This window comes from Takifugu flavidus, chromosome 12, assembly GCF_003711565.1.
Source record: "Takifugu flavidus isolate HTHZ2018 chromosome 12, ASM371156v2, whole genome shotgun sequence".
Classification (NCBI taxonomy): Eukaryota; Metazoa; Chordata; class Actinopteri; order Tetraodontiformes; family Tetraodontidae; genus Takifugu; species Takifugu flavidus.
In genome coordinates this window covers 2,000,857-2,016,013 of record NC_079531.1, presented here as the reverse complement: position 1 = coordinate 2,016,013, position 15,157 = coordinate 2,000,857, and the positions used below count along the sequence as shown (strand labels likewise).

The 15,157-nt window shown below is 44.4% G+C and overlaps 2 protein-coding genes across 4 annotated transcripts; one reads left to right on the top strand and one right to left on the bottom strand.

Annotated features, from left to right (window-relative positions):
- Positions 1-152: 152 nt before the first annotated feature.
- On the bottom strand, positions 153-3,726 carry ckmb (creatine kinase, muscle b). The gene is made up of 9 exons (XM_057048982.1): positions 3,577-3,726; positions 2,520-2,632; positions 2,297-2,393; positions 1,979-2,133; positions 1,708-1,840; positions 1,451-1,622; positions 1,078-1,201; positions 778-967; positions 153-666 (listed from the first exon to the last, which is right to left on the bottom strand). Exons 2-9 carry the CDS (start codon positions 2,610-2,612, stop codon positions 488-490), a joined length of 1,143 nt encoding a protein of 380 aa, XP_056904962.1. The 5' UTR covers positions 2,613-2,632; positions 3,577-3,726; the 3' UTR covers positions 153-487.
- A 6,126-nt stretch (positions 3,727-9,852) lies between these two features.
- klc3 (kinesin light chain 3) lies at positions 9,853-15,149 on the top strand. Of its 3 annotated transcripts, XR_008952927.1 has the most exons (15): positions 9,853-10,108; positions 10,513-10,762; positions 10,905-10,970; positions 11,065-11,229; positions 11,534-11,609; positions 11,890-12,035; positions 12,204-12,286; positions 12,428-12,515; positions 12,601-12,702; positions 12,890-13,063; positions 13,198-13,297; positions 13,382-13,562; positions 13,639-13,705; positions 13,782-13,955; positions 14,868-15,149. XR_008952927.1 is itself a non-coding variant. In XM_057048945.1 (14 exons), the coding sequence occupies exons 2-14, from the start codon at positions 10,553-10,555 to the stop codon at positions 13,863-13,865; spliced, it is 1,542 nt and encodes a 513-aa protein (XP_056904925.1). In that variant the 5' UTR covers positions 9,854-10,108; positions 10,518-10,552; the 3' UTR covers positions 13,866-15,149. The 3 variants fall into 3 exon arrangements, 2 of the variants coding, with proteins under 2 accessions (XP_056904925.1, XP_056904924.1); XM_057048945.1 differs by having other exon boundaries at positions 9,854-10,108; positions 10,518-10,762; positions 13,782-15,149; XM_057048944.1 differs by having other exon boundaries at positions 9,854-10,108; positions 13,782-15,149.
- The last annotated feature ends 8 nt before the right edge of the window (positions 15,150-15,157 follow it).

The following is a 15,157-nucleotide window of genomic DNA, read 5'->3' as shown; positions in this document are numbered from 1 at the left end:
TCTTTTTGGTTTTCTCAGATTTGGAAATCATGTGAAGATTCCACTGTATTTTCTTTTTTAATATATGTCAAGTGTCATTCTGGGATGTGTGTTTGTAGAGCTTTAAAAGAATGAATCTTGAAAATATCAACCAAAAAAAAGAGAAAAAGACATTTTGAGTGTCACATGGGGCATAATTTAATTGTCTGGTTATATTTTACAATCAAAAAATACATATTTTGAATTGTGTACAACAATGACCAGGCAAGGCTTGGTTTGATCCCAGGATGTTACGTAGAAATGGTGGAGAGGGCTGGTTAAAGTGACAGAAAATTAAAAGAACCTAAACATAGCAGATAGGATTTCAGATATTTAAGAGGGGGGGGGGGGGTGAGGAAGGTGGAGTGTCTTCTTGAAAGGAAGAAGCAAGTGTTGAATTGGCAGATCATTTTACAAGGCAAACCATATGGTTTCATATAAAAAAAAACATTTGCTGTGCCTGTCTGCTTTACTTCTGGGCTGGGATCATTCCATCGATGGATTCTCCCTTTTCAAGCTTCTTTTCCATTTCAACCATCAGCTTGACACCATCAACCACCAGCTGGACCTGCTCCACCTCGGAGGAGCCGAGACGGTCAGCGTTGGAGATGTCAAACACGCCACCCACTGAGGCTGTGTCCACACCACCTGGGTTAAAAATTAAAAAGGACAAAAAGGTTCATTTTTGAGAATGTTTTGGGATTTCTTTGATTATTACAGCACTAACAAGTGAAGGAACGTTAAGAGTTGTTGTGGTACCTGTGCCACGTTTCTGCAGACGCAGCCTGGTCAGGATTTCCTCAAACTTGGGTTGAGTGCTCAGCTTGGGCAGCTTGACGTGCACGCCGCCACGCAGGCCTGTTCCGAGGTTGGAGGGGCAAGTCAGGATATATCCCAGATGCTCGTTCCACATGAAACCGTGGTTGTGCTTCTTGAAGATCGCCTCAATCTGGCAAAGGAAATGCCAGGTAAGGTATACAGGTGACATTCAGTTAAAATAAATGTGTAACTTCTGTATCAATGTGCCAAAGTATATCGTGATGGCGATATGTGTAGCACCTTCTGCAGGCCGACGCAGAAGCGCCTGAAGACCTCCTTCATGTTGCCACCCTTCTGCATGGAGATGACGCGCAGGTGGTCCTCCTCATTCACCCAGACCAGGAAGGACTTGTTGTCGTTGTGCCTGGAGGAATAAAGAGAAAACACATTTCCAGTCAACTTAGTGTCAAGACCTAATCTTTACAAGCCAATATTTTAAAACTACAGTGTTGATATTATAAAAGAGGGGAGATTTTGTCTGTTTTGTCATGGTAGGGGGGGGAGGATTGAATTGAACCACACAACAACCTTTGTTGGTCATAAACTAGGAGAGTCCCAGTCCAACTTTAACTGCAGTGATTTATTTTTTTCATTTCCCATCTGTCTCTCTCACCAGATGCCTCTGCCATCGGGCCAGTCGCGGGCCATGCCAGCGCAGGTCAGCAGGGGGGATACGGGCTTGTCAAACAGGAAGTGGTCAGCGATCAGCTGCTCCTGCTCTGCATCGGTCATGCCTGTCAGGGGGTAATACTTACCCTTGAACTCACCGTCCAGGCTGGCCAGAGCTGAAACAAAGGAAGAGGGTCGTGTCTCTCAAAACGGTAAAAATACTTGGATCAGGTCAAGTTGTATTTGTTTGTAGAAGTTCACCCTCAATGGACAGCTTCTCAATGGCTCTGCGCTCTCCACGGCTGTTGTGGGGAGGCAGGGTGAATCCCTTGATGCTGCGGCCAGTACGAACACGGCTGGACAGCACATAGTTGGGGTCAAGGTCATCGCCACCCTAAGACAGAAAAGGCTTTTTTTTAAGTCTGGAAACTTTTAAATCAACTACATTTTTCCATCTAGACCTGAATCATCCAATTGTTCAGCTGGTGTTGAGCCTGCCAGTAGCAAATTCTACTGCATCCGAACGTCTCACCTTCAGGTTCTCGAAGTTCAGGTCGGTCTTGTGCTTGTCAGTAGGCTTGTATCCACCATGACGGTCGGAGATGACGGGGTCCAACAGATCCTTGAAGGCCTCGTACGACTCCTCATCACCAGCAACACAGCCCACGGTCATAATAAAGGGATGACCTTGAAAACAAAGGGGAGGTTGAGAATTCTGGAAGTTCTTGCTGGTTGCTGGAATCCGCTGTACAGGTGGGGCATTCTGCTGGTGTGGAGAGTGACACCTGAGACGTTATCATGTCAGAATGTTCTCAAACAGTGATGGAACGGTGCTGATATGGGTACTCACCGGGGTTGTCTACACCAGTTTGGATGACGTCATCCACGGTGAAGCCGCTGGGGGTGGACTTTCCCCTCAGCTTGCCATAGATCTCCTTGGTCAGCACCTACAGCCGACGACAGGTCAGCGAAGCTTGGTAAATACACGGCAGCTCCACACTTTTGTTCATGCGCGACAGTGATTTCTCTTTCACAGAATAGTTTTCTTCATAAGAAAATGGAAGGTTCTAAACCTTGGCCATGTGGTTGTTGTGCTGGGAGAGATCGGGGAACTCCTCGTCGACAGAGAACTTCATCTTGTAGTCGTTGTGGCAGTTCTTTGCCATGGCTGCAGTTATTATTCTGCCTGAGATGAGAAAACAGAAAAGAAGACCTGTTGTTTCTTTGCATTTCCATCCCAGACTCGTCTACGTCAACAGCTAAGATCATAAATCTAAAAACTCATTTATACCGTTTTTCTTTTCAGGCATTCTTTCCAGCATCTTGTCTATGAATATTCTGGTGAGGAGGAGACACCTTCTTATCATATCTGGCTCCCTTTATTTTTCCCGTCTTTACACAAACTCTCTGCCCGCTGTGCTGTCAACACACTTGTCTCTCGGTTTTTCTGCCTGTCCATCTGTCTCACCACCTGTCTCACTCATCACAGTACAGATTATTAATAGGCTGCTCTGCCTTGTGCCTCAACTCCTCACATCCCAGCACAGATCTACAGTTTCCAGTATATGAAATCGAATGGTTTCCCTTTTCCCCGTTTTGCCTCAGGCGTTTGGATTGTGTTTCTATATGTACAAAACCTGGCAAACAGATTTTGTTTTGTAACGTTTTGGAACCGTGTGAGCCTCCAATCTGAACAGGTGTCGCTGTACAAAAGAAAGAACTGGGTGTTATTTCACTGCTGTTGTGTGGAGCTTTTTAAACGCAATATGTCTGCACCAGAGGTAGAAAAAACAAAGCAAACAAAAGAAAATTGTATTACAATTTACATAGAATTTAATTTACATGAGCATTTTCTGCTCATGTCGGGCAAGAGCTTATGATCACAACTGGATATGAGGTCATATAATTAGGTTTTTAATGCTATCAGTAGTCAGATTATGATTAGAGTGTCATATTAGTACCTCCAGAGTCGTATAATATACCCAAAGCCTTAATAAAAATAGACAAATATTCTCCATCAGGCTCCAGGCGGTCAGGCCCTCACATATTTAGTTTAATATCTTTCAGGCAGGAACTAAAATATTTGCAAAAGATCTGCAAAAAGTCTCACTTCCTTTTTTTTTTTTTTACCTGTTTAGGAGAAAGGAAAGAAGTAACAGAGCCCGGGATCAGATCCTGTCCACCAAATGTAGGGGTTGCCCAACTCTGTCAGCTGATGGACTTAAGCATTTATACGCAGACATCCGACTCTATTGGCAGGCTGGAACCGAGGTCCCTCCATTTCATTGGTCACGGGAGGTCGTCTCTGCCTGCGTGTTTGTAAAAGGCAAGAACGAGCTGCACACAACACTTGGGTTGACAGACAAGGCAACAGCTGCAGCCGCATGGACCAACTTTCCATCCTCCAGAACAGGCCTCCAGGACAGTCGCACACTGGAGGTTACAGAAGCACATGCATACTTTCACACATTTGTCTAATGCATCTGTCATTACTGCTCTGGGGGGAGATTTCAAGTCTCGGCTTTGGGCAAATTTTCATTTTTGTTTCACTTCATATCCGTGCCACGATAGAAATCAAGAAATCTTTGATTAATTATGAATTTGCATTGATTTTAGGTTATTTTATTGTGTGCTAATATCTACGGTGCCTTGGACACGCCCTTGTAATTGGAGAAATTACATCACCTTCATCATTCAAGCTGGTTTCTTCTGCATGTGACGTATTTCTTCTTAACCACCAGCTTACCAATAGGACACTTCTGAATGTGTGTGCAGGACAAGTGTTACTTCCTGTGTGGAATGTCTAGCAGTGATGCATAGTGACAGGTTGTTCAGCTTGTGGGGTGAAGGAGAAATGGCCGCAGAATACCTATAAAGGCCCCTATGTTTGAAAAGATAGCAGTGTCTAAAAATATCATTTCAACAAGAGCTGCACTGTTTCCAGACTTTATCTCATTTTCTATACTCCCCAAAGTGTTTTCTTTCCATAGATTAGAGCCCCTCCCTGTATAAGAGCAAGCTTCATTACTCTTCATTTGTAATGTGATAGACCTTGGTAATGTGCCTACAGACACATACTAAAGCCCACACACACCCCATGTGGCAAAGCAGAAGTCGTCAGGTGGGGTTATAAGGGAAAAGGGGGCGCAGACAACAGCTCATATGACAAAAACCTCAACAACTTCAAGCTAATAAATACAATTCATCAATATAGAATGGTAAAATACAGCAAAAATCACTGTTGTGTCTGTAAATGTGTGCAGACAATAAGGATTTTGTATGATCTCATGGGGAAAGGTGAAGGATATGCTGAAAGGGCATCTAATAAAGGCCTTCCTGTGTCACACAGCTATGTCCATTTGTCACTTCTGTATAAATGTGTATAATTACAGATATTGTGGAAGATTAGGGACACGCGATGCATTCATTGGTCCTGCCGCTGTAGATCTCCGCCATGACAACAAAGGCACCGTGTCAGTGTGCAGAGCTGCAGGAAGTAGACGCTGGAGTCCGTAATGTTGCTGAATCAGCTCGTGGGCGCTGTCTCTTAAAGTGGATGTGGCAGCAACATATTAATGTGGCAAACGGGGCTCTTTTATCACCATTTTTTTTTTCTTTTCTTTTAACTCCTCCTAAATCTCAACTTTGCAGGTTTATCCTGAATTCTAAACTAGATCTGAATGAAATCGATTTGATTGTGTTCCTGAATTTTGCGGATGCCTGTGGAGTCCAGGGCTGCGAGCATTTAGACTGTCACTTTGAGTCTCTGCTTCTTTGCTCTAAATCTATGCCGCCTCTCCAGTTTCACAGCAGTGGCCCGACCGTCCAGACGCGGCTTTCCAAATTAGCTCCTGTTGCTGCATGTTTCTTACTACTGTGAACACGCTCATATACGAAAACACATGTAAACACTGTAAACATACTGTCAGACTGCGTCTCAGCCATTCACTTGTGGAGACGCTTAAATTCTAACGGAGTGTAAAAGCATTTCCCTTCACATGTTTCATCACAAGTCAGCGCTCCAGGGTGTGTGTGTGTGTGTGTGTGTGTGTGTGTGTGTGTGTGTGTGTGTGTGTGTGTGCTGCAGTCTCCCCTTCACATTCAGACCAGTAAGTTCTGTTGACCGTATGCCAGAATGGCACACATCCAGCTTCTTAGTTTAGATTGTCATCCTATCTGCGTGGACCAACCTCACGCACACACCCATACCACCACCCCCACTCGGTCCCCAAACCCCTCAGCTGCCCCAGGGGTATAGGCATCAAGGGCAGTTATGTAACTACTAACAGTGTCAAAAGATTGCTGGTGCAACTTCTGTGCACATGCGCCTCACCAGTTCACACATACAGATGTGAACAGGTGATGCAAACCACTGTATTAACTGTATTTAATCAACGGTGGGTTTTTTTCCTCTTTTATGCCTCACCTGAAATAACTGTGATAAACAAATGCAACATTTATGTGGAGGACACTTTGAGCTGCTCTTTTCCACGTCCCATTGCCCATCTTATATCTCAGTTTTGTCATATTTTATTTACAGATCCTGCAGAAGCCTGGTTACAACTCACTTTTCCGCCTTCCTGGTTTGAACTGGTGTGCAGTCCAATGGTGAATGTGTTTTGAAAACTAAGGGTGATTTGTGGATCGTTGTCACACATTTTGTATGTGGGTGTTGCCAAGAAGCAACTGGCACTCGACCACTAAAAGCTCCTGCTGACGCACATTTGCGATGCTTCTATCTATGGTTCTGTTATTGCTCTGTAATTTATTCTTGTGTTTCCTGTCCTGCGATGAAATGGAGTGATAGAAAACTAGTCTGTGGGTAACTCTGGGCCATTTTATCCCTGTTTTCAATAAGAAGGATCAATGCAGGGTATGCAAGCCTTTGTCTACTCTAACACACTTTGGTGGGGCAGCTAGCTGCCTTTATTTTATTTTTACAGGTATAAACTCATCAAAGAAAGGCTCTGGCTGGTATCAAGTGTGCAGCCTACTCGTGCTCGCCTGTTGTAGGTCAAATATTTTGGTGACGATAACGGATTAAATAGATGAGTGGCGTCTACTCTCAAGTTCAGCGCAGATTTTTCAAAAATTCATTCTAATTATTATTACGGGAAGTAGAAGCGAGCGTCGAGGGTGGACGGTGGACCCATCCAATGACGGTTGAGCTCTGCTTCTTGGCCTGTACGGCGTACATTTCACACGTCTGTGTCTCCAACCAGAGAGCAGAGGTGTGAACAGTCTGTGTTGGGGTGGGTGGAGAGACGTTGTCATTAATGTTTCTTGGGGTTTTTTTGTTGTTTTGGTTGGTTTTACAAGTCAGTGAGTCCTGAGGGTGTTTTGTGAGGGGGAGGGCAGCGTTCTGACGCCGAAATGTGATCTGTTCAATTTGTAAGGGGCAGGGGTGAAGCGAGGGGTGAAGTGCGAAGGTCTATCTTTAGTGGTCCTCAGCGCGCAGCTCCTCAACTCTCCGGTACCAGTTCCAATGATTGAATTGCATTGACTCAGCTGTCTGCCCCACAGTCCATCCCTTCATTCATTCATCGACTACATTCATCCACACTTTTAAAATCATTTCTATCTGGTCTACATCTGACTTGTGACAGCAAAACGTTAAATATCAAACACATTAATGACCACAACAGAAATGTGTAGGCCTGCACTCCACATTAAAGCCAGGATTGTAAAGTCTGATCACACCGAGCAGCTGACAGGCACAGCAGCATCAAAGTCCCACAGCGCTTCCCAGACTGATCGAAAATATTTATAATATTACTTTGGGTCACTTGCTAATGAGTAAATAATACTGCATTAATACAGGGACTTGGCAGCTATTAAGGAGGTTAGTGGGAATCTTGGGGGGATTTAGAGGGCTGCGTTGATTTAACAAAGCTTATCGTTCCGGCCTGCAGCCTAAACACGACCAAAACTCTAAACTGTCATAATCTGAGCAAACATTTATTACATTCCAGGAAAGCGAGCAAATCCAGTATTAATTAAACAATGCGGTTCACCACGGCTTTAAAGCGTGTTCTATTTTTGCAGCAAGGTTAAAGGTTGAGGATAGAGTGACCTACGACCCTCAAAGCTTTATGACGAGGACACGTTGGGCTGTGGAGCTCAGTGACACTGGCTCAAATCCCAGGTAAAAAACATTTTTTTTTTACAATGAATGCAGAAGTTTCAGGGACCATTATTATTATTTATTTTACCTTGACCGCTATTTCGCCCGTGGTGTTGGGGTGGGGGATGGGGTGGGGGAGGCTGGAGCCTGTCCCAGCTGCATGCTGGAGAAGGCAGGGAACACCCTCGGACGAGTCGCCTGCTCGTCACATGGGCCCTATCGGAGCATTTGGGGGTTCGGGACCTACTCAGTGGGACAGCACAGCCCCACAGGCCATCTGTTCAGTAACATCAGCGTCTATCACTGCCCCTCTACTCTGCCTCCTCTGTCAATGACAGGTCCAAATCAAATCAAGGCTGCTGTTCTGACTCCCTTCTGCCAGTGCGTCGTAGGTCTCGGCCATCTTTGATCAAATAAACTCTAGCGATGCAGCAACGAGCGGTCGTCACCTTGACTGTCTCCAGTTGGAATGATGCATCAATAAAGGTCCATTAGAATAAGTGATGTAACTCTCATCATCCTAATCTAATGATCTTCAATGATTTATTCAAAATACTAGCATTCAGTGTATCAATTATATTTTAAGATGCCAACCCAGAGAAATGTGTGAATAATGCTTGACCTGCTCGGATTTGATGGATGATTATTATGCAAGAACCTCTGATCACTGATTTCAGTATGTCCATATTGCTGTATGTGTGAGTGTGTGTGTGTGTGTGTGTGTGTGTGTGGTGGGGGGCTGCAGGATATGTGATCTTAAACCCTTAAATGGGTAACTGGGTAAGCTCTCCCTCCTCAGTCGCTCTCGTCTACCTGACGGCTAAGACACCCACCAGCCTGCTCATGTAACTCTCTCCCTCTCACGCACACACACACACGTGACATACGTATACTGCTAAATATAATTAAATGGAAGAAATCAAGTGTTATCCTGAACATTTTAAATTTGTACAGGATCGTTCAAAACAATTAAGGGAACAATTTGTTCCTTTACTCTCTGAGTTACAACCCACCCCCCACCACCAGTTCTCTGCTGTAACTCTGATATATATACCGACTCTGCCAGAATGAACGGATACGTGGAAGAGCGCCACCTACAGATTATCCAATAAACCACAGTCTATGAAAACGCGATTGCACAGATAAAATCAAATTATTTCTATTTGTCTAACATATTTTTATGACTAGAACTTGATTTGCCTCTGGATTTTTTTTTCTTCTTTTTGAAACAGTATTTCAAGAGGATTTGGGGTTATTTAGTTAAGGTAAACACGTTTAAGACTTGATATTTATTTTTGACCGATTTTATGTTAATCCGCAGGGCTGCAGCAGTGACTGCTTAAATCTTAATGCAACGCAAGTTGATTATTTTCTTGCTTTGTTCCTCCAGCGGATTAACTGACATTAATAACACGGGCGGCGCGGATCTGACTGGAATAATCTACCATCTGGGAAATGAAAGCATTTGTACACCAGACAATAGCACGAAAGGAATGGAACTAAAACACACAACAACCTCCTATAGTTAACGCGCGCACGAGCTGTGCTAAATTCAATGACAGAATTTTGAATTAGTCGGGTCATCTTTCCGACAGATGGGTGTCCTAGTCTCGGGTTCAGAACACGCATCGACCCCAGAGTCTGCACAGAACAGCGACGGAGCAGGGCCACTGCCTGTGCCGCGGTGCATGGTGGGAAATATGGCAGCAGGTAAGCCGCTCTGCTGCGTCAAGCTACGCAAAGAAAAGTGCAGGAAATGCATCACGCTGCCTTCAGAATATAACAAAGGTCTTTTAAAAAATACACATATATGAATAGCCCGCATATGATTGGTCATTCATACCTACTGAAATGTACTTTATTATTGGGTTGTTGTTTGTTTTTGTTTGTTTTTTTTACAGTGGAGGCTTTTTTCACCAAGCAATTATATTTTCCAGGTACAAATCGATGAAAGGTAATCGTCAGTTTACACTGCGATCCTCAATTCTTGCATCTGAATTAATATCTGCTGAACTTTGTTAGAATCTCAAAGTCGTCGAGGTTATTGTGTTTGGACGTAATTGCGGTAGGACCAAAATGTTGCCTGATAACAAATGTTAAAAATAAAATAAAATTGTTTCATGGTCGACTTTATAATATTGGAAAACGTTGCATTGTCCACATATATCGATACAAGTATTTGCTGAATAATCTAAAATCAAGTAGCAGCTAAATTATAAGGAAAAGGCATTAATAATAGCGTGAATGACCGCGGCGAGGGATTTTTATTTTGGAGGTCTAAACCGGAACCGGAATCAAACCACTAATGTCGCCTTTAGAGCTACTGAACGTGTGTTGCAGGAGGAGCTGAGAAGGTTGCAGGTGAATCATTTAAAGCTTCTCATTTTCATCGCCACGCCCGTTCTGCGTGGAAAACAAAAACACTGACCGCAAACGGTTGGCAGCGTACGAAAAGTCATCATAACTGCGAAAATGGAAAAATATTAACTCGGCTCGGACAACAACACGAAACCACGCTGCCCGGGGAAGACTTAGCAGGTAGGCTATAAATAACTTTTTTGGCGTCTCTGACGTGAAGCCGTCGTTTGTTTATGTTTTGATGATTCTTCTGCGTAAATATCGACCACTTGAATATCGAAGCACTTTCTCTGCTTGGTGGTTTTACCAAACTCAAGAGTAACGTGTGCGGTTGGCTTAATTAAGCAAACGTGGTGAAACTAATGGAGCTTTAGAAGTCATTAAACCGACGCGAGGCGCCGCCCACAGCAAACAGTCTGAAACATAATTTACTCTTCACCAAGTGCTGAAGAGCTGATATCCAGTACATATATTTGTGCCTTTCTTGTGTATTTGGTTACACTTCAAATGGCATCTTCATAGATGTTTGTTATTTACTGTTTATGTACTGTTTACGTATTTCTAATGACCTCTTGTGTTCCCAGGTCAGATCATTCTAAACAGAGGTACCTCGGAGTGGATGCCATGTTTTCGGCAGAGGAAATTCTGTGCAGTACGCAGCAGGTGATTGCAGGGCTGGAGGCGCTGAGAGGAGAAAACCGCAGCCTCCTGGAGAACCTGCAGGAGCCAGAGGAGAACCTGCAGACGCTGGAGCACGGCAGCGTGAAACAGGAAAAATGTGGCATCATCCGTCAATCCCTGGAGAGGATAGAGCTGGGGCTGAGTGAGGCGCAGGTACTGTGCATAATCCTGACAAAGAGCCATTTCCTGCATGTTCAGGGGTGATGTTTAAGCATTTCCCAAACTAACATAAGTATATTATTAGTGGGTCCTTGTGCACAAAGATTTAGTTGTGTGTTTTTTGTCTTTCATCCAGGTGATGTTGGCATTGTCAGCACATTTGGGTTCACTGGAGGCAGAGAAACAGAAGTTGCGTGCTCAGGTGAATATCTCCCAGACCCAGACGAGAGATAAAAACTCATTTTCTCCTCCCTCCGCTCCTCCGCCCTGACGTTTTCTTCTCGTTTCATTCGCAGGTACGTCGTCTGTGTCAGGAGAACCAGTGGTTGAGAGACGAGCTGGCCGGTGCACAGCAGCGCCTCCAAGACAAGGAGCAGGAGGTGGTAACGCTGGAGGAGCAGAACAAACACCTGCAGTTCATGTCCTCCATTAGGAAATATGATGTGGAGGAGCCACAGGCGGTGAGATCCAAACCGGAGTAAAAGTAGCGTTTTAGTTTTTGAAAAAATCTTGATGGCACCGACCTGAGTGAAACATGAACCTGAGCCGAAGGAAACCTGTGGTAGGCTTGTGTTTTACCTGTAGCAGAGATAGATTACAGCCCACAGCAGAGGGCAAACAGCGAAACAGGTTCTTTAAGCCAGAGCTATTGTATGTCTTTACATCCAGGGGGCCAATGAATGTCGCAACCTACTGAGCTGTACAGAGCTCACATACGTACAACGGCCTCATTTAGTTGTTATTGTTCTTATTTTTCCACTGCAGGATGTCAAAAATGCATCTTCCACCAAGGAGTCTCTGGATGACCTTTTCCCTACTGAGGATGAGGAACAGTCTCAGAGTAAGACTGCTGCACCTGCCTTTCCCCATCTTAAATATATTCTAGGAGTGTACAGAGTGTTTTCACTCATGCATTACGTCTCCAAATAAATGGAGGTGGAACTATATTCTTCAAAATTCTAATATGTTGAAAACGTTCCCCCGTTATGGGCAGGTCTTTGGGGCTGTGAAGGGTCACGAAAAGTAGCACGAGTCCGATATGAGGAAGTCTTAGTCTGGACCATGTTCAAGCTGGCATCTGTGTCCTCAAAACTTTGAGTTGTGACTTTCGTTCTGCTCAGTGTCCCAGCAACATCACAGCAGTGCAGCGGCTGCAGCGCAGCAAGGTGGCTATGAGATTCCAGCCCGCCTCCGGACGCTCCACAACCTGGTCATCCAGTACGCCTCCCAGGGAAGATACGAGGTTGCTGTTCCGCTCTGCAAACAGGTGAAAGGGTGGTCGTGGAAAACCACAACAAATATCTCCACCCGCTCCAGTTACTTCTCACATGAACCTGTTTTGTCGCCATTGCGCTGCTTATCAACATGTTAGGAGGTAGAAAGTATTCATAAATATAAAAGGGTTTAAGAGATAACACTGTGCATGTCTCAACAGGCCTTGGAAGACCTGGAGAAGTCCTCAGGCCACAATCATCCAGATGTGGCCACCATGCTAAATATATTAGCCCTGGTTTACAGGTGAGGCTGGTGAATAAAACGCTGCGTTTCTCTTACACGATGGCGGATTTTGATCATGATTCACAGAACAGAATAAATGGATTTATTCAAACAACCCAACACTCAGGCTTTGATGCTGCATGGTAAATGTTCCCTCTGTAGAGACCAGAACAAGTACAAAGAAGCAGCTAATCTGTTGAATGATGCACTGGAGATCAGGGAAAAGACTCTTGGAATGGACCATCCCGCTGTAAGTTGGGTTTTTTTAACGCATCAAGTCCAGTGAGGTGTGATGAGACGGTGTGGGTTTGAATTCTTTGGCCACATTTGTGCAGGTGGCAGCAACACTTAACAACCTGGCAGTGCTCTATGGGAAGAGAGGAAAATACAAAGAAGCAGAGCCACTTTGTAAAAGAGCTCTGGAGATCAGAGAGAAGGTGAGAAAATGTCGCCGTTATAAAACCGAAAGACCAGAACATTTGTTGCCCTTTCTGCTCTTGAGCAAATGTAACGATGAGCATCATAAACCAGCTGATGTGTACACGTTGTTTATTGATTTACACAGTAGATGGGAGTGAGGGTGATGTTTCAGGACGTTGTGTGTGTGTGTGTGATCATCTCCAGGTTCTGGGAACAGACCACCCAGATGTAGCCAAGCAGCTGAACAACCTGGCTCTGCTCTGTCAGAACCAGGGGAAGTACCAGGAGGTGGAACGCTACTACGAACGAGCTCTGCACATCTACCAGAACAGACTGGGACCAGATGATGCCAATGTGGCCAAGACCAAGAACAACCTAGTCAGACCAAGTCTTGAGTTTTCTTGTTATTACGTCGACAGTTAACACCCCCCAGTTCTGAATCTGGACCAGTGCTCTTATTCTCAACAGGACAGTGTTTTTCTAAACCATCTTTTACCTGCTCTCCCTCTCAGGCTTCCTGTTATCTGAAGCAGGGAAAATACAGACAAGCCGAAGCTCTTTACAAGGATATCCTCACCCGAGCACACGAGAAGGAGTTTGGATCAGTAGAAGGTATAAAATGGTAGCGTTTGGTCCGGTCCTTGACCTCTGGTTTCAGGTGACAACAGCTTCACGTGCTGCCTGTCTCCGGTCCAGGGGAAGGTCGTCCCAGCTGGTCCGGCGCTGAGGACGCCAGCTCAGGACAGGAGGGACTCAATAACCTGAAGCGCAGCGGCTCCTTCACCAAACTCAGGGAGTCGATACGCAGAAGCAGTGAGAAACTGGTGCGGAAGCTGAGAGGAGTCGACATGGAAGAAATGAGTCCAAGGAATGCTGGGTAAAGCCGCTGACCACACGCCGGCGTCGGCCGCCGTGGATCCCAGTACGTTATGTTGCTGTTGCTTTATTTTCAGGATGAAGAGGGCAAATTCTCTTAATGTGTTGAATGTTGGAGGGAGAGAGAAACAGGACAGTGTCCAGGTAAGAAGGCTGCTCCATGACCGTCTGCTGGCTCTAAACTGGTTACCACCGTTACTGTGTTTGTCTGGTTCCTCAGCCAAGCCGTTTGGCCGACATCCGAGGCCTAAGCTCCAGCACGCAGAGCCTGACCAGACGAGGTTCGCTGGGCGGGAGCAGCTAATTCATCCAGATAAGACACCCAGAAGGTTGTTTTTACACCAGCTTTTGCTTTTTAATCGTGAGCCCGACCAAAGATACGACAACCGACCAGGTAAATGAACTCTGCTGTTAGCTTAGCTAAGAAGACTTTAAAACTTTTAAAATCTGGCCATATCCTGTCAAAGAGAACCTTAACAGAGATGGAGAACACAAACAGTATAAGGAAAACATCATAACTCACTTTTCCTGCCCAGTGGAACAGACTAATTGCACAGGAAGCAGAAGAATCATTAATCATTCTGTTAAAGTTTTAATATTTCTATAAGTATTTGAATGTGGACAGCAGCATTCTGCTGTCTGCTATCGTGGGTTGCTGGACCTTCTTTTGGGGATGAGGATGTTCTCAATATTTACTATTTTCCCTATGAAACATGTTCGATAGAAGCCCTAATGTTCTGAGCAGCTCTGGGATGTTGAGTTTAGATTGATCACTCTAAAAGGGAAACTGAGAGGATCTGATCCAACGCAGTGAACTACAGTGTCCATGCACAATAAGCTTGGCCAGGACACCCCAGGTTATTATAGTCCTATAGATTAAGCATATGGCATTATTATTGTCATAACTATAGTTGTAGTTTCATAGTTCTTGCTTCAAGCATCATTCCAACCTTTTCTAGCATGATGGATGACAGGGGTCAGACACAATATCAACATATTTCATTTTACAGAATTGGGGGTATTTTCCTCTGTAGAATCTGTTTAATCAAGAAAAGCTAATTGCACAGCAATAAGTACTAAACCAAAGAGTCTAGAGTTGAGAATCCAAATCTGGCAGGTAACTCCGGTTAAACTGCACAGCGACTTTCATTTAAAAATGAAGCCGAGGGAATATTGAGCTTCGCAGCCTCTGCATCCAGCGGGAATTACGTGAGAATTTCATGTAGTTTTGCTTATTCACTGAAATGCCTGTAAGAATATAACGGTCATCATTCTGTGTTGACCTGTGGTTTTATCTGCACTATAGGTTACTTGAACTGCATACTTCTAACATGCTGATACATTTTAACTTCAAACCACGCTCGTGGGTTCAACTCTGCAAATGTTCCAGACTATTTTTCAACGTGATATTTATTTCCAGTGTAGGACAACCAATTGTACTTTACCAAGGTAGAAGATATGTGTTAAGTGTTGACATTTGTACTTTTGGTAGACACACTGTTTATTGTTACAATATGGGATATTGTATGTAGATTTGTATTTTTCATGTATTTATAAAATATCAAATAAATTTCAATAAGGAAAGGTTGGAGCTGT

Excerpts from the sequence above, each read along its gene's own strand:
- ckmb (XM_057048982.1), bottom strand. The coding sequence starts at position 2,612 with ATGGCAAAGAACTGCCACAACGACTACAAGATGAAGTTCTCTGTCGAC. Across the intron at positions 2,394-2,519 it reads ACAACAACCACATGGCCAAG|GTGCTGACCAAGGAGATCTA; the intron begins GTTTAGAACCTT and ends CGTCGGCTGTAG. Across the intron at positions 1,623-1,707 it reads TGAGAAGCTGTCCATTGAGG|CTCTGGCCAGCCTGGACGGT; the intron begins GTGAACTTCTAC and ends CCTTTGTTTCAG.
- klc3 (XM_057048945.1), top strand. The coding sequence starts at position 10,553 with ATGTTTTCGGCAGAGGAAATTCTGTGCAGTACGCAGCAGGTGATTGCA. Across the intron at positions 10,971-11,064 it reads AACAGAAGTTGCGTGCTCAG|GTACGTCGTCTGTGTCAGGA; the intron begins GTGAATATCTCC and ends TTTCATTCGCAG. Across the intron at positions 12,703-12,889 it reads CTCTGGAGATCAGAGAGAAG|GTTCTGGGAACAGACCACCC; the intron begins GTGAGAAAATGT and ends GATCATCTCCAG.